Source organism: Oncorhynchus mykiss, chromosome 12 (genome assembly GCF_013265735.2).
Source record: "Oncorhynchus mykiss isolate Arlee chromosome 12, USDA_OmykA_1.1, whole genome shotgun sequence".
NCBI lineage: Eukaryota > Metazoa > Chordata > Actinopteri > Salmoniformes > Salmonidae > Oncorhynchus > Oncorhynchus mykiss.
The window spans coordinates 15,861,163-15,878,556 of NC_048576.1; the positions used below are offsets into that span (position 1 = coordinate 15,861,163).

Sequence of the window (17,394 nt, forward strand, 5' to 3'; positions counted from 1 at the left end):
TTTCTCTCTCTCGGAGGACCTGAGCCCTTGGACCATGCCTCAGGACTACCTGGCATGATGACTCCTTGCTGTCGCCAGTCCACCTGGCCGTGCTGCTGCTCCAGTTTCAACTGTTCTGCCTGCGGCTATGGAACCCTGACCTGCTCACTGGACGTGCTACCTGTCCCAGACCTGCTGTTTTCAACTCTCTAGAGACAGCAGGAGCGGTAGAGATACTCTTAATGATCGGCTATGAAAAGCCAACTGACATTTACTCCTGAGGTGCTGACTTGTTGCACCCTCGACAACTACTGTGATTATTATTATTTGACCATGCTGGTCATTTATGAACATTTGAACATCTTGGCCATGTTCTGTTATAATCTCCACCTGGCACAGCCAGAAGAGGACTGGCCACCCCTCATAGCCTGGTTCCTCTCTAGGTTTCTTCCTAGGTTTTGGCCTTTCTAGGGAGTTTTTCCTAGCCACCGTGCTTCTACACCTGCATTGCTTCCTAGCCACCGCGCTTCTAATGTGACTATCCCCGATGCTTCTCCCTATTTTTCCCCTTCCCCGCTACAAAGTTTCTCCCTACAGGCAGTCACTGAGTCCGAGGTGCTAAAGGAGCTCCTGAAACTTGACCCCCCAAAAAACATCTGGGTCAGATGGTTTAGACACTTTCTTCTTTAAGGTTGCTGCCCCTATCATCGCCAAGCCAAACTCTGACCTTTTTAAGGCTGCTACGGTTCGTCCTTTATTTAAAGGGGGAGATCAAGCTGATCCTAACTGTTATAGGCCCTGTTTTTCAAAAGTGTTGGAAAAACTAGTCAGTAATCAACGGACTGGCTTTCTTGATGTCTATAGTATTCTCTTTGTTATTAAATCTGGATTCCGCTCAGGCTATGGATGTGTCACTTCAGCCTTAAATGTCCTCAATGATGTCACCATTGCCCTTGATTCTAAGCATGTTGTTCTCCTCTTTTTATTGACTTGTTCAAAGCTTTTCATATGGTAGGCCATTCCATTCTTGTGGGCTGGCTAAGGAGTATTGGTGTCTCTGAGGGGTATTGGTCCTGGTTTGCTAATTACCTTTCTCAAAGAGTGCAGTGTATAAAGTCAGAAAATCTGCTGTCTCAGCCACTGCCTGTCACCAAGGGATTACCCCAAGGCTCAATCCTAGGCCCCACGCTCTTCTCAATTTACACCAACAACATAGCTCAGGCAGTAGGATTCTCTCTCATCCATTTAAATGCAGATGATACAGTCGTATACTCAGCTGGCCCCTCCACAGATTTTGTGTTAAATGCTCTACAACAAAGCTTTCTTAGTGTCCAACAAGCTTTCTCTACCCTTAACCTTGTTCTGAACACCTCCAAAACAAAGGTCACTTGGTTTGGTAAGAAGAATGCCCCTCTCCCCACAGGTGTGATTACTGCCTCTGAGGGTTTAGAGCTTGATGTAGTCACCTCATACAAGTACTTGGGAGTATGGCTAGATGGTACACTGCCCTTCGCTCAGGTTTCCTCTATCATATTCACTCCTCTTTCACCCTAGCTGCCAAACTAACCCTGATTCAGATGACCATCCTACCCATGCTAGATTATGGAGACGTAATGTATAGATCAGCAGGTAAGGGTGCTCTCGAGGTGTCCTGCTCGTCTCTCTTATTATAGTAGACGCACAGTTTAAATCCCCCTCTACAGGATCGGTGGGTCCCCCGCGGGACAGTTGAGATAATGTAATGTGATTAGCATGAGGGTGTAAGTAACAAAAACATTTCCCAGGACATATTTCCCAGGACATCTGATGTTGGTAGAAAGCTTAAATTCTTGTTAATCTACCTGTACTGTCCAATTTGCAGTAGCTATTACAGTGAAAGAATACCATGCTATTGTTTGAGGAGAGTGCACAGTTATGAACTTGAACATGTATTAATAAACCAATTAGGCACATTTGGGCAGTCTTGATACAAAATGTTAAACAGAAATACAATTGTTCATTGGATCAGTCTAAAAGTTTGCACGTACACTGGTTACATCTAGTGGCCAAACTCTAAATTGCGCCTGGGCTAGAATAATATTTGTTTTTGTTTTTATGCTCTTTTGCACACCAGTATTTCTACTTGCACGTCCTCATCTGCACATGTTTCACTCCAGTGTAAATTGCTCAATTGTAATTACTTCGCCACTACTGGCCTATTTATTGCCTTACCTCCTTACTTAATTTGCACACACTGCATACAGATTTTTATATTGTGTTATTGACTGTGTGTTTGTTTATTCCATGTGTAACTCTCTGTTGTTGTTTTTGTTGCACTGCTTTGCTTTATCTTGGCCAGGTTGCAGTTGTAAATTAAAACTTGTTCTCAACTGGCCTACCTGGTTAAATAAAGGTAAATAAAAAATTTAAAAATACATTATGGCCTTTCTCTTTCATTTCTAAGATGATGGTACAAAAAAATGCAAAAAAGCACATGTTTTTTTCTTTGTATTATATTTTACAAGATCTAATGAGTTATATTACCCTACATTCATTTCACATTTCCACAAACTTCAAAGTGTTCCCTTTCAAATGGTATCAAGAATATGCATATCCCTGCTTTAGGTCCTGAGCTACAGGCTGTTAGATTTGGGTATGTAATTTTAGGCGAAAATTGAAAAAAGGGGGCGGATCCCTAAGAGGCTATCGATTGCCAGTGCTGTTTTGGAAACTGATTGGACAAATCCTATCATATGACACTAAGTTTGCCGATGACGTTAGCTTACTCTTTTTTTTCGCAGTTTCGGACGGAGAGAAAGCCTGGGGGACAGGTAATACAGAGATCACTTTGAATAATGGCTGTCGCTATAGGTTAAAATAAACAAGCAATATTGGGACCGGTAATGTTTGATTAATAACAAGTGGACCGTTTTGTCCCTTGGCGTTTGGAAATTGCTAGCTAACTGGACGAGGAAGAAGCTCTTTTGACAAGCTAGCCAGCATAACACGATACCGTTAGCTTGCTAACGTTAGGCCAAGGCCAAGGGTTTTTTTCGTGTACTAAACACGAATCTTATTTTCTGAAAATACACCCTATTAATCTGTCAACTAGCAGCCACATAACCAGCTGACTAGATTGACTTCTGTTATCGTAAACTAGCTATTTGTCTTGGGTGCTGTGCAATTTATCTAGCTAGCGAATGACGTCAGTAAAACAACTTTGCAACCAAGCTAGCTAGACAACAATGGCAAGCCGGTTTCAATAATTATGTAGTTAGCTACGCTATTGCTTATTCCGTTTCATTGCTGTCTAGTTTGCTTAAATGTAACAAAGTGTTTGTTTGCTATTAGCTTGCTATCAAGCTAGCTTGTAAAATAATTGTATCAACAAAATCGGTGTCCTTTACAGTCTTGTGACATGCAGGAGACCAGGTTCGAACTAAGTCAGTCACCAAGAGGTCATGGCTAGAAGGGATCTAGTTCTTGTCACATTAACGTCAGATTTGACTTTTTGTATCAGGTTAGGCCAATTAACGCTGCAGTTTAGGATAATTCATGTAGCAGGTTGGGATAAATAAACCGTCACAAGAGCAAGATTAAATAGGGAGTGGAAAGGCTATCAGTAGAAGGGTTATGACAGGGCATTTCAACTATATTCTTATGGGGGGGGGCCTTCTAACTCAGCCTGTGATCATCATAGAGGGGAACATAAGGCACGCCAATCCGCCAGAGAGTCTTAGCATTCAAAAATGGTGTCATAATAGCTAGAGCCAAATTTATTGGTAGGAAATAAATTAAACATGCCACATTGGCTTCAAAAACGGCCAGAAGTTTGTTTACCACAGTGAGTGTTTGATTCTCTGTTCTCCAGGATGTTGTCTCTGGTTTTGAATCTACATTTTATGAGCTGCATTTTAAAAGTGAATATGAATTCATCTGAGATGTTTATATATGAAACTTTGATAATTTCAAGTTTATCAGTTGTAAACTTGATACAGACGATGAATGCAACATCTACCATATTGAAATCAAATATCAATATTGAACGGATTGAATTTTAAAATGAAATGCAATATTTATTCAATTCAGTTTCAAATCATGGAATGAAAGTTACATTTCTGAATTCCATGATTCAATTTGTGCATTACATATTCAAAAATATTCAATTCATTATCCTAATACAAATAAAGAAATATGGCATTCAAATGCAATTTTTGTTGCCACTGAAATCACTTCATATAGACCTATCATTTGTTGGGATAATTTAACTGTTAGTACTGAATTTGGTAGTATAAAACCTTCTCCCCTTTCATGTCAATTTTGGTCACATCTGTAGCTAGTTGAACAATTGTTTTAGCAAGTCCATGAATGTTTACTTTGCTTTCATGTCATGTTAATCCAATTTGTTGTTTTGCTTTTATTTGCTAACTTTTCCAGACTGTTTTTAAGTGTAAAGAAGGCCTCCACTAATGTTATGGTTTGCAGCAGTGTTTCTTGTATCTGGATCAAAGCTATACATTTTTTTTTAAAAATGCAGGTATTCTCACACTAACTCTTTTTAGACAAATAGGTATATTTTGACAATATGGACTATATCTAGATTCTGAATGTTTCTTATTTATTCAACATAAATACATATGTATCTCAAAAGTACCACATTTGATTTAGCTTATTTGTTAGACATATTTGTGACAATATACTCTTCAAACACGTCAAATTTCCAGAGTGAGCTCTCTGGCCCTTTTAATGATATGACCCATATGATATATGATATGATACATAGAAATGAGGTCATTAACCAATCACAGCCCTCCTTTAGGATTAAACATTCAACAAATTACCAGCAGAAGGGAGTCCCCTTTGAATCCATTTTCCAAGTCACTGTGTTGGTGGTGCTTATAAAATGTATCAAATCTTCAGAATTAGTAGTGAGCCCACTGGAAATCTGATGTACTTGTAGAGTATATTGTTCCAAACAATGTCTTCAAATGAACAAAATCAAAAAGGATACTTTTGAGATGTTTTATTTAACTAGGCAAGTCCGTTAGGAACAAATTCTTATTTACAATGACTGACTACACCGGCCAAACTCTGATGCTGGGCCAATTGTGCACCGCCCTAAGGGACTCCCAATTACTGCCGGTTGTGATACAACCTGGATATTAACATTCATATTTTTTATGTTGAATGAATACATGTCATGTGAAATTCTATTTCAGAATTTAGACATACTGCATATGTTAGAGCACACTATAAATATTATGAACCAAGATGTCTGCATCATCATGTACAGTTCACAGATCATAGGGTCTTACAGGAGGCATGTATACATTGCATTCGGAAAGTATTCAGGCCTCTTGACTTTTTCAATGTTTTGTAATGTTACAGCCTTGCTCTAAAATTGATTGTTGTTTTTCCTCCTCATCAATGTACAAACACTACCCTATAATGACAAAGCAAAACACAGGTTTTTAGACATTTTTGCAAATGTGTACTTTTTAATTTTTTTTTTACTGAGATCACATTTACATAAGTATTCAGACCCTTTACTCAGTAATTTGTTGAAGCACCTTTGGCAGCGATTACAGCCTTGAGTCTTCTTGGGTATGACGCTATCAGCTTGGCACACCTGTATTTGGGGAGTTTCTCCCATTCTTCTCTGCAGATCCTCTCAAGCACTGTCAGGTTGGATGGGGAGTGTCGCTGCACAGCTATTTTCTGGTCTCTCCAGAGATGTTCGATCAAATTCAAGTCCAGGCTCTGGCTGGGCCACTCAAGGACATTCAGAGACTTGTCCAGAAGCCACTCCTGCGTTGCCTTGGCTGTGTGCCTAGTGTCGTCCTGTTGGAAGGGGAACCTTCGCCCCAGTCTGAGGTCCTGATCTCTCTGGATGAGGTTTTCATCAAGGATGTTCGATGCAGACAAGAAACAGGGTTTACGTGAAATGTTACATACACCGCTGGACAAGATGGAAACAGACACATTGACAGTGCACACCGAGGAAGAGAAGCCATGGACAGACAGCTGAAACGTCACTGCTTGACATGTATGATGAAATCCTGGTTGAGAATGAAACAAATGAACAATGAAACAGCACAGCAAGTGAAAGAAATAGGTTTTGATTATGTTTTACTGGTAATGGGGTCATACGTGAATGCCAACAACTTTTTGATCTCTCTCTCTGTGTGTGTGTGTGTAACCGTTTATTTAACTAGGGAAGTCCGTTAAGAACCATTTTTTTTTTATTTACAATGACGGCCTACCCTGGTCAAACCCAGACAACACTGGGCCAATTGTGTGCCGCCGCCGCCCTATGGGACTCCCAATCACGGATTCGAACCAGGGACTGTAGTGAAGCCTCTTGCACTGAGATGTAGTGCCTTAGACCTCTGTGTCTTAACTATTTAACTACTAGAGTGCTTAAAAGGACACAAAAATGTAAATATTGGTATCAGGTTTTTTGGCAAGGAAAATATCGGTATTGGACAAGAATGTTATCGGTGCATCACTACTGTCAGAGTGACAATTGGGCACCTGGTCACTTCCTTGACCAAGGCCCTTCTCCCCCGGTTACTCAGTTTGGCCAGGTGGCCAGCTCTAGGAAGAGTGTTGGTGGTTCCAAACTTCTTCCATTTAAGAATGATGGAGGCCACTGTGTTCTTGGGAACCTTCAATGCTGCAGAAATGTTTTGGTACCCTTCCCCAGATCTGTGCCTCCTGTCTTGGAGCTCTACGGACAATTCCTTTGACCTCATGGCTTGGTTTTTGCTCTGACATGCACTGTCAACTGTGGGACCTTTTATATAGACAGGTGTGTGCCTTTCCAAATCATGTCCAATCAATTAAATTTACCACAGGTGGACTCCAATCGAGTTGTAGAAACATCTCAGGGATGATCAATGGAAACAGGATGCACCTGAGCTCAATTTCGATTCTCATAGCAAAGGGTCTGAATACTTATGTAAATAAGGTATTTCTGTTTATTTTCACTTTGTCATTATGGGGTATTGTGTGAAGATTGAAGGGGGGATACATTTTTTTGAATAAGGCTGTAACATAACAATGTGATAAAAGGGAAGGGGTTGTTAATACTTAGCGACTGTACTCTAGGGCTGAAGTCACTTTCATCAGGATCTAAAAAAAAAGATGTTTGCAATGCAAATGTAGAAAGCATGTTTAACATTCTTCCTTTCAATTAAGTTTCTACGTGAGAATTGCCAGAATAATCTGAGGTACCAAAAATATTTTTGGCTTTGCTGGCATCGAATCAACCAGTAGGTTTAATCGAACCTGAAAGTAGACCATCAGTCACTCTTTGAAACACAAGGCTCCAAATTAAAAGTTGCAATGTTGTTATTTTCTCTCTGTAGTGATGGGTCAGGAAGCTGGCAAACCAGCCTGGCCCAAACCACCTGGTGGACATCAGACAATCACAGGAAGGCGATACGGCAGGAGGCATGCATACGTTAGCTTCCGTCCAACCTCTGCCAAGCACAGGAACCCAGCCAGCGTGGAGGATTGGCCCGATACGGAAATGGACGGTGTCCGTAGAGCGCATTCCATATGTACGTTCACGGTGCAGTAGATAAATACCACTAAGTCCCATTTGCAGTGTATTGAATAGCTGAGGAACAAGCTTGTAGGCTATTTGAGTCAGGCCTATATTTCTACATGATATCAAGGTCAACAAATCAATTGAAGTTATGTTTATTATTTCTTTGACATCATGGCAGACCACTAAGCAACTCCTGTAGTGAGCAGCAGCATGTGAGTAAGTGCTGCACCCACTGCACCGGGGCAGGTTTGGATCCATTTATCCTGTGACATGGAATTCAGTGTGAGCAGCTAAGCCTATAAACCCCAATCTGCTCCATAAATGGTGGCTGGCTGGAGCTGCTGCATGCTATGTCAGTATTTAGCAAGTATAATAGTTGTGTATTGGCAAGTCATGGTAATAGTAGATGTTTTAGCTGTAACTAAATGCCTTTCTCCTTTCTAGCTTCAAAAGGAAACATCTCCTCGATGCTTCACGCCATCTTTCCTGTCTCATCGAATTCGGTTCACCCAGAGGTGAAAATCAAATCTGGCAAAGATCCTCCCCACAAGAAACAGTCAACTTCTAGGCAGTCATCGGAAGCCCACTCCATCCACTACAAAAAGAGTGACCAACCTGTAGCCTCAGACCAGGACCAAAATGGTGTCTCGAAGAAAAGTGCAGAAGCTAGTGCATGGCCTATCCCCGAGGACGAGGACAGCAACCCTTCTAATTCCAGCATATTGAGCATTGTAAATATTGATGCTTACGAGCCGGACAGTAGTGGCGGCGAGGAGGAGGGGGGACAAGGTTCCGACGCATCTCACGGTCTCCAGAAAAGACTGGATGACATGATCTTCGAGCTGGGTAAAGAGTTTGACTATCTCAGCGGTTTGCACTCGTATTTGTACACACAATCTAGTGAAGGGACGACAGACTGTTCCCTCAGAGACACTGAGTCAGTGAAAGATTCTAGAACAGATCCTAGATCAGATTCTAACACAGAAGAAATCCCTCCTGAGTGGAATATATCAGAACACAACAGAACAGATCACCTGGAAATCAGCACTGAGTTCCGAACACCAGAGGACCTAGCAACTGTTGGCCCCAAAGGTCCTGCTGAGCTGGGGAACAACGACCAGAGGGGGACCCAGTCAGAGATGGTGGTTAGGCCCAAAATTCGTAAGCAGACTAGTGAAACACACCTGGAGAAGTGGAAGAGTTCTCATGGCGAGGAGGCACACTGTGGCTCAGCACAACAGGCCAGCAAGACCAAGTGTGTGTCCGCACCACCATTCTTCCTGACACAAACGGAAAGGCCAAACCAGGAGTTTCTCTTTGATTACCCTCCGACTGATTCATATGGGCTTAGCCCTATCGAGAGGAGGGGTGAATATGGAGAAGCTTGTAGCAAATGTATTTCTGATGATGAAAAGGACATCTGGGAAGAGCTGGAGGACTTCAATGAGACGGGTGTTCCTTTCATGAAGGCAGAGGAAAGGTTTAATATACCTTTATTGTCATTTTTACATATCACCCTTTTATTGCTCTTAGATTGTAATAAAATAGTACAAGACCGTGTGTGTATATATTAGTAATATATATATATATATATATATATATATATATATAAAAAAATGGTCAGTGGGATATATATGTAATGGTCAGTGTGATCTAATCATAAGTGTCAGATTTCTGTGATAGGAAAATATCAGTTTAACATTCCACTATAGTTTATCTGCATTTGGAATTATACATAAATGTTAGACAAGGCATTTTCTAGGTATCTGATGATCATTGACTTTGCAACTCACAATCCTATTGTTGCCTTTCTGTGAAAGTGTGTACACGAAGCTGTCTGTTGTCCTGATAGTGTCAATTGAGGGTTGAGGAAGCGGAGGTTGCTAGCGAAGCGCTTGTGTTTTTACTGCTGAGACCTCTGCTAAGCAGATTAGGTGGGGGTGCTTACTAGGTGGACTGACGCATGTGTGTGTTGTGTGTCTGTAGCTCGGAGTGCAGCGAGGGGGAGTGGTCAGCCTTGTGGACGTCGGACTCTGGCCTGGAGAAGGAGCGTGGCTCCAGTCAGGAGAGCTGGGTGACGCTACCCGGCCTAGACGAACTGCACAGCAGCGGTCTTGAGGACGTCCCCGAGCTCAGCCTGCCCCCTGAGTAAGCAGCAAAATACGGGTCACTCCTGATAACCTGCAACATAATACAGCGTTATACGGTCACTTATGATAAATGCTATCAATGGCTTGGGAGTGGCCTAAATGCATGTACTAATCTAGAGTAATGCAGATATGAGTAGTTAAATGAGGAAGTATTGAAATTGGGACTGGGGGACCAGTGCATTTAACTTACGTATATATAATGTATACTATATATTCTATAGTGTATAATGTCATTGGTAAGCACAGCCAACCCTCAGACACCTCCATGTGTTAATGCTGTGATGTGGAACCAAGGTGTGGGCTGGAATAACGATTAAGTGGCACAGCAGCACAGTCTCCAAGCAAGGTCTTACATTAATAAATTAAATCAGTTGAGGTAGGCTGAATCATTTCCATGGATAATGATTTGATGATTAACTAGCTAAGATATGCCAACTACTGTACATGTATATCATTTGATCAAATCAAATGTTATTGGTCACATACATATTTAGGAGATGTTATTGCGGGTGTAGCGAAATGCTTGTTCTTAACTCCAGGAGTGCAGTAATATCTAACAATACACAGAAATAAATACCTGTCTGCATAGCCTACATTTCCAGTGCATACTATTTTTGATTCTCATTTGCAAGATGAAAAGTTGGTCATGTCCATTTAGGGCGGCACAAAATGGAAATGATTGTTTCTTATTGGACAAGTCTCTCCCTGTTTGTCAGTTTTCTTCAGTCTGGTGCCCAATGAGATCAACCCGTGTGTGTGTGTGCGCGCTGTGCAGGGAGCCGACCCCTCTGGAGGAGGGAGAGATACCGTGGTTGATGTACAACGAGGAGACGGGCAGCAGTAGTGACGAAGACCCAGATGGCATGAGTCACTTTGTCCACCCAGGCCTCTTCATCCTGGATGGGAACAACAACCTGGAGGATGACTCCAGCTTGAGCGAGGACCTGGACGCTGAGTGGAGGTGGGGAACAATTTGGAGTTTTAACTCCAAATTGTGAGAGATAGATGGATAGATTTCTATTGTGATTTTGTGTTCATTTTCTGGAGGTGTGTATAATGTTTGACGTTTTACTCCTGTAATGTACTTTGATGAGTTGACATTTGCAACGTGGTAGATGTATGCAGGGCCAGGAGGTTTCCTGACCAGGAATAACGTTATCTGAAAAATAATACTTTTTTTGCTTCATCTTAGGTTGCTAGATGACTTTGGAGAGGGCTTTGGGATGGCCCAGGCTATCTCCTATGTGGATCCTCAGCTCCTCACATACATGGCTCTTGAAGAGCGTCTGGCCCAAGCTATGGAGGTAAGGCTAAAACCCTAGACTCTTACTATGACACGAGTCACTCTAATCAAGTCCACATGACACATAAGTGCAGACAGAAAGGTCTTAGGATCATATTTGTTCACCATTCCATCTCTAAACGTTTTTGCTTCAAGTGTGCTTTTCAAGATTGTGCCATCCTATGTTCACACATTGAGCTCCTGCTCATCTGACCTGGAGTTTATGATGCTAAACTACCGCCCCCTCCCACTATATGCAGAGGAATTTCACGTGTGGTATCACAGCTGTGTACATATCGCCACAAGCAAACACCAAGGTGGCACTCAGCGAACTGTACAAGATCATTAACCAGCAAGACTTGGGTGACTTGAACCTAGCTCGCCTAAAGCAAATTTTCCCAAAATATTACCAACCTGTATCCTTCCCCACAAAAGGATCCGCTGTGCTTGACCATGTATACACAAACATCCGCGATGCGTACAAAGCCTTCCACCGCCCCACTTCGGCCAATCAGATCACGTCTCTAGGTTCCTACTCCCTGCCTACAAGCAGCAACTCGAGGGAGCCACCAACACAGATAATAGTGAGGTGCTGGACAGAGGAGGCAGACTCAATGCTGCAGGATTGTTTAGAGAATACTGAATGGAATATGTTCAAAGATTCGTCAACCCAGGACTCATCCATCAACATTGAGGAATACACATTGTCAGTCATAGGCTTTATTAGGAAGTGTGTTGATGATGTACCCATACTCAAACCAAAAACCCTGGATGAACGGAGGTATCCGTACAATGCTGAGAGCCTGTACTGCAGCATTCAATGTCAGCAGAGCGAACTCCGACTTAGGAAGGCAAAAAGACAGACTCAATCTTGAATTGATGTACGTCCAATCACTCACATTGCATGTGGCAAGGACTACAGACTATCAAAGACTACAAAGGTAAATCCAGCTGTGCGGTACCCACTGACACCTCACTCCCCAATGCACTTAACACATTCTATATGCTTGCTTCAAGGCAGACAATACAGAGCCATCCAGGAAGATTCTCGCTGCTCTGGGTGACCAGGTGCTTCTACTCTCCGAGGCTGACGTGAGAAACTCAAGTGTGAAGAATCACAGCCGCCGGCTCAGGCATCTTTGGCTGCATCTTCTGAGTGTGTGCTGACCAGCTGGCGGGCGTCTTTTCGGACATCTTCAAACTGTCCCTGGCCTAGGCTGTAGTGTCCACCTGCTTTAAGGAGACCATCGTCCCAGTGCCAAAGAAAAACACTCGTCACGCTAACCTCTGTCATCATGAAGTGCTTCAAGAGGCTGGTCATGGCCCACATCAAAGCCAGCATGCCAGGCACACTGGACCCACTCCAATTTTCCTACAGCTCCCACAGATCCACGGAAGATGGCAGTAACACATTCTGGAGGAAAGGAACAACTACATGAGTGCTGTTTTATTGACAATAGTTCAGCATTCAACACTATTGTTCCCTCCAAGCTCGACACCAAACTCAGAGCCCTGGGTCTCGACACTACCCTTTGCAACTGGATCCTGGACTTCCTGATGGACAGACCACAGGCTGTGAGAATTGGCAACAACTCCTCCTCAGCCCTCTGCTGCACTCCGTTTACCTACGACTGCATGAACTTTGCCCCTCACCAACTCTATCACGCTTGCTGACGACACCACGGTTGTAGGCCTGATAACCAACAACGATGAGTCAGCCTATAGGGAGGTGGTAAGTGAACTGGCATTGTGGAGTCATGAGAACAACCTCTCCCTCAACGTCAGCAAAACCAAATAATTTATTGTTGACTTAAGGAAACAGAGGGAACATTGCCCAATCCACATCAATGGGACTGTAGTAGAGAGATACAAGTTTTAAATTCCTCGGCGTCCACATCACAAGGACTTGTCATGGACCAACAACAGTGTCTCTACTTCCTAAGGCGGTCCTTTCCAAATACTACCGCTGCACCATCGAGAGCATCCTGACCGGTCGCATCATTGCTTGGTACAGGAATTGCTCCATCCCAGCCATGAGCTTGTTTACTCCTTTACCGTCTGGCAGACGGTATCTGAGCATGAGTCTGATACCAATGGGCTCAAAAACTGTTTCTATCTATAAGCCATGTGACTGCTGAACACATGAACTGGACAGACCACCTGCTCTGATTCTCCCCACCTTAGCACACATCACAACTGCTGCTACCAGACGTATTATATTGCTGGTGTAAATATTGTACTATAAATTGTGCCTTCCTGTATAATACTTATCCTAGAATATATTTTATTTTTCTTATTGTTGTTGCATTGTCCAGAAGGAACCTGCAAGTGAGCATTTCGTTGGACGATGTATACCATGCATATCCCGTACATACTACTAATAACTTGTTGCTGTCTTGTACCCATTCTTAACAATGTTTACCTACCTACACTTTAATTACATTGTACCCATCCATGTAAATACATAGGGACGTTGGCACCTGATGTTGTTGTGGTTCACAGGCAGCTCTAGCCCACCTGGAGTCCCTGGCCATTGATGTGGAGCAGGCCCACCCTCCGGCTACAGAACAGATTATAGAGTGTCTGCCTCAGATCACCATATTGGAGGACCCCACTGGTAAGTTCACATTGCTAGAAGACCACAGTGGTAGGACCCAACAGACTAGCCCTTCCCTCTGCTTCCTTTGAATTGGCTGTGTGCAATTTCCCATTTTAGCGTTGGCAACAAGAGACTCCGTCATTCTGGGTGTAAGAGGTGAAATGCTGCTTAATGTGCAATACCTTCAAGGATGCCATCAATGTCATAATTCACAATACTCTTTGAAAAAGATCAAGCAAACCCATATTTGCAGTGGTGGAAGGAGTAAGATGAGTTATTTTAATGTTGACATGTGCTAGCTAGTGTAAATGGCCTAGCTAATGCAGTGGTTAATACCAACATGGAGTGCCTTTTGTATCAGGATCAAAAGACATATAATTAGTGGGACTGTCCACTCTGTAAATCCCCACCCTCAGTCTTGCACTAATTTTTACTATTAGCCGGCTGGACCGGCAATCCAGTCCAGACTGACACTAAAGGAAACCAGCTGCTAATATATAGACTCAGAGCACTGTGCTCATAAGTCTGCATGAAATTGATCATAAAGACATCTGCAGGCTGTTTGTCTCAACACATCGATGCATTCCATATGTAAATATTCTGCTGTTACTGATCCAATGTTGATTAAGAAAGGCGATGTGGTGTCAGGATAAGAAATAACTCGCCGTGCGTAAAGCAATGCATTGTATGAATGATGGGCACATAATGTAAATGTGTCCGGTGTCTCGTCAAGTTTGACACGCCGTGTGTCCCCGGGAATAAATTGCGGTAAGCAGGTGTCGAGATGGCCGCCATTTGTCATGCCGTGTCGGAGCGAGCGGTTCCATCTGTGTGCTTGTGGATCGAGTGAATGGAGCCTGATGGAATGTAAACGTGTGGGGCTGTGAATACAGAACAGAGTGGATGAGGCCGGGGCTGCAGAACATGTAGTGACAAATGGCCCAACGCCACTCTCGGACATTATGATTAGTTCTTCTTGTGCGCCTCTCTTTATCCTTGTCTTTCTCTCGCCTTTTTCCTTTCCCTCTCTAGGTCAGGAACATTGCTGTGCCATCTGCTGTGGTGAGTACGTCAAAGACGAGATTGCAACCCAGCTGCCGTGCCACCACATGTTCCACAAGATCTGCGTGACTCTCTGGCTCCAAAAGGTATGTGTGACTGACTGAGGGCCTCTGTGTGTGGAGAATAACTTATTGTGAAGCCCATTCAGACTCTCCTTCCTAAAGCCTTTATGTACATGGCCTGTACTACACATAATCATGTAATTTAAGTGATGAGGGTGGTGGCATCAGCCTATATTCAGTTTAGCTCCTGGTCTGTGTCAATGTATTTTGAGTGATGATATGGAAATGTTTATACTGACTGTTATGGTATCTTTTCTCTCTAGTCTGGGACTTGCCCTGTCTGTCGTCACATACTGTCGCCTGTTGTCATGGAGACCACTGCTAACACCTCGTTTGTGTCGGATCAGGACATCCCACCGTCCAATCACAGCGCAGCCGGAATGCGGTGAATCCACTGGTTACCAATCAGCAGCCAGAAAAGAGGCCTGTAACGCTTCAATGAAAAATAATTCTTATTACTTTTTCTTTCATTGTCGCTCTCTGCAATGTAACTCTATGAATGATATTGAATTAGTTCTGCACATGTAAACAAGTTCAAGATCTATGTCTGAGAGACAGTTCAGGCTTATTTTCTGAGAAAATATTATCTGTATAATGTCAAGTCTTTGTTACGAATGTATGTTTTAATGAAGGATATAAAATTAGGAAATTGCAATCTTTGTTTATCCTAGATTTTCGTTAAAGCATTTAAGATTTTACTTGCACATTTTTTTTAATACAGATGAAAGCATTGCTTATGTCCCTCACATTGTACTAACTTCAAAATCATTTTGGTTCCCATGTTCAATAAAGGCTGTAGTGTGGGTAAGTCTTGAACTATCAAAACCAATAACTTCCTTACGAAGAGTTTGTATACTTCCACTGTAGAAGCCATTCAGATAGTTAGCATACCACCTTTATTTCTCACAATGTAAGCGGATCATCAAATATGTATTCTGAATAAGGATTTCAAAGATATGGTGTATATTAATTTCTCCACCTTCCTAAATCAGAAATAACGTGATCTGTTGAATTCAAAGAGCCAAGAATGTTGTTTTTTTTTATTGGAAGTACAAAGTATAAACAATGACAGGACATGATTGTGAAAGCTAAATCTAACAAGGGACATACAGGTGTGTAATAGCAAACACATTCAAGGACATTTTTCGATTACAACTACACTAGCTACAGTAATTCTTATGACATAGTATGGGCTAACTATAACAATGTGATACTCATTCAAATCCAGTGCATTGTTCACTTGTTACTTTAGATATGGTCTTTATTCATAGGGAAGCATGTTGGGCTAAACACAACAGTACTATTGTGTCTGTGTCTTTTTAACATGGCCAAAAGTGCAATCAAAATAAGGTCTGTGGCAATAAATATCCCAGCTCTTTAAATTAGTCTGACACACACATCAAATAACAATATGCTTTAGGAAAGGAGCTCAGTAATGCACATACAGTGCATTTGGAAAGTATTCAGACCCCTTGACTTTTCCCACGTTTGTTACGTTACAGCTTTTCATCAATCTACACACAATACCCCATAATGACAAGGCAAAAACAGGTTTTTAGAAATATTTGCTCATTTATAAACTTTACATAAGTGTTCAGTACTTTGTTGAAGCACCTTTAGGAGCGACTACAGCCTTGAGTGTCGCGACAAGCTTGGCACACCTGTATTTGGGGAGTATCTCCCATTTTTCTCAAGCTCTGTCAGGTTGGATGGGGAGCATTTCTGCACAGCTATTTTCAGGAGAGATGTTTGATCAGGTTCAAGTCCGGGCTCTGGCTGGGCCACTCAAGGACATTCAGAGACTTGTTCTGAAGCCACTCCTGCGTTGTCTTGGCTATGTGCTTAGGGTCGTTGTTTTGTTGGAAGGTGAACCTTCGGCCCAGTCTGAGTTACTGAGCACTCTGGAGCATGTTTTCATCAAGGATCGCTCCGTTCACCTTTCCCTCGATCCTGACTAGTCTCCCAGTCCCTGCCGGCTGAAAAACATCCCCACAGCATGATACTGGCACCACTATGCTTCACCGTAGGGATCGTGCCAGGTTTCCTCCAGACGTGACATTTGGCATTCAGACCAAAAGGTTCAATCTTGGTTTCATCAGACCAGAGACTCGTGTTTCTCATGGTCTAAGAATATTTTAGGTGCCTTTTGGCAAACTCCAAGCGGGCTGTCATGTGCTTTTTACTGAGGAGTGGCTTCCATCTGGCCACTACCATGAAGCCTTGACTTGTGGAGTGCTACAGAGATGGTTGCACTTCTGGAAGGTTCTCCCATCTCCACAGAGGGACTCTGGAGCTCTGTCAGAGTGACCATCGGGTTCTTTATCAACTCCCTGACCAAGGCCCTTCTCTGATGGCTCAGTTTGACCGGGAGGCCAGCTCTAGGAAGAGTGGTGGTGGTTCCAAACTTCTCCCATTTAAGAATGATGGAGGCCACTGTGTTCTTGGGAACCTTTAATGCTGCAGATATATTTTGGTACTCTTCCCCAGATCTGTGCCTCAACACAATCCTGTCTCTGAGCTCTACGGACAACTCCTTCGACTTCATGGCTTGGTTTTTGCTCTGTCAACTGTGGGACCTTATATACGGTTGTGTGCCTTTCCAAGTCATGTCCAATCAATTGAATTGACCACAGGTGGACCCCAAGTTGTAGAGTAATCAAGGATCATCAATGGAAACAGGATGCACCTGAGCTCAATTTCAAGTCTCATAACAAAGGATCTGAATA

The 17,394-nt window shown here is 42.7% G+C and overlaps 1 protein-coding gene across 1 annotated transcript; it reads left to right on the forward strand.

Annotated features, from left to right (window-relative positions):
- Positions 1-2,672: 2,672 nt before the first annotated feature.
- On the forward strand, positions 2,673-15,497 carry LOC110537050 (E3 ubiquitin-protein ligase Praja-2). The gene is made up of 9 exons (XM_021622765.2): positions 2,673-2,789; positions 7,329-7,523; positions 7,958-8,993; positions 9,500-9,661; positions 10,439-10,624; positions 10,856-10,967; positions 13,448-13,562; positions 14,577-14,692; positions 14,932-15,497. Exons 2-9 carry the CDS (start codon positions 7,331-7,333, stop codon positions 15,055-15,057), a joined length of 2,046 nt encoding a protein of 681 aa, XP_021478440.1. The 5' UTR covers positions 2,673-2,789; positions 7,329-7,330; the 3' UTR covers positions 15,058-15,497.
- The last annotated feature ends 1,897 nt before the right edge of the window (positions 15,498-17,394 follow it).

What these genes read in the sequence shown, in the direction of transcription:
- LOC110537050 (XM_021622765.2), top strand. Translation starts at nt 7,331, where the DNA reads ATGGGTCAGGAAGCTGGCAAACCAGCCTGGCCCAAACCACCTGGTGGA. An exon ending in GAGCTCAGCCTGCCCCCTGA is followed by an intron (nt 9,662 to 10,438) that starts GTAAGCAGCAAA and finishes CGCGCTGTGCAG; the next exon opens with GGAGCCGACCCCTCTGGAGG. An exon ending in TGACTCTCTGGCTCCAAAAG is followed by an intron (nt 14,693 to 14,931) that starts GTATGTGTGACT and finishes TTTTCTCTCTAG; the next exon opens with TCTGGGACTTGCCCTGTCTG.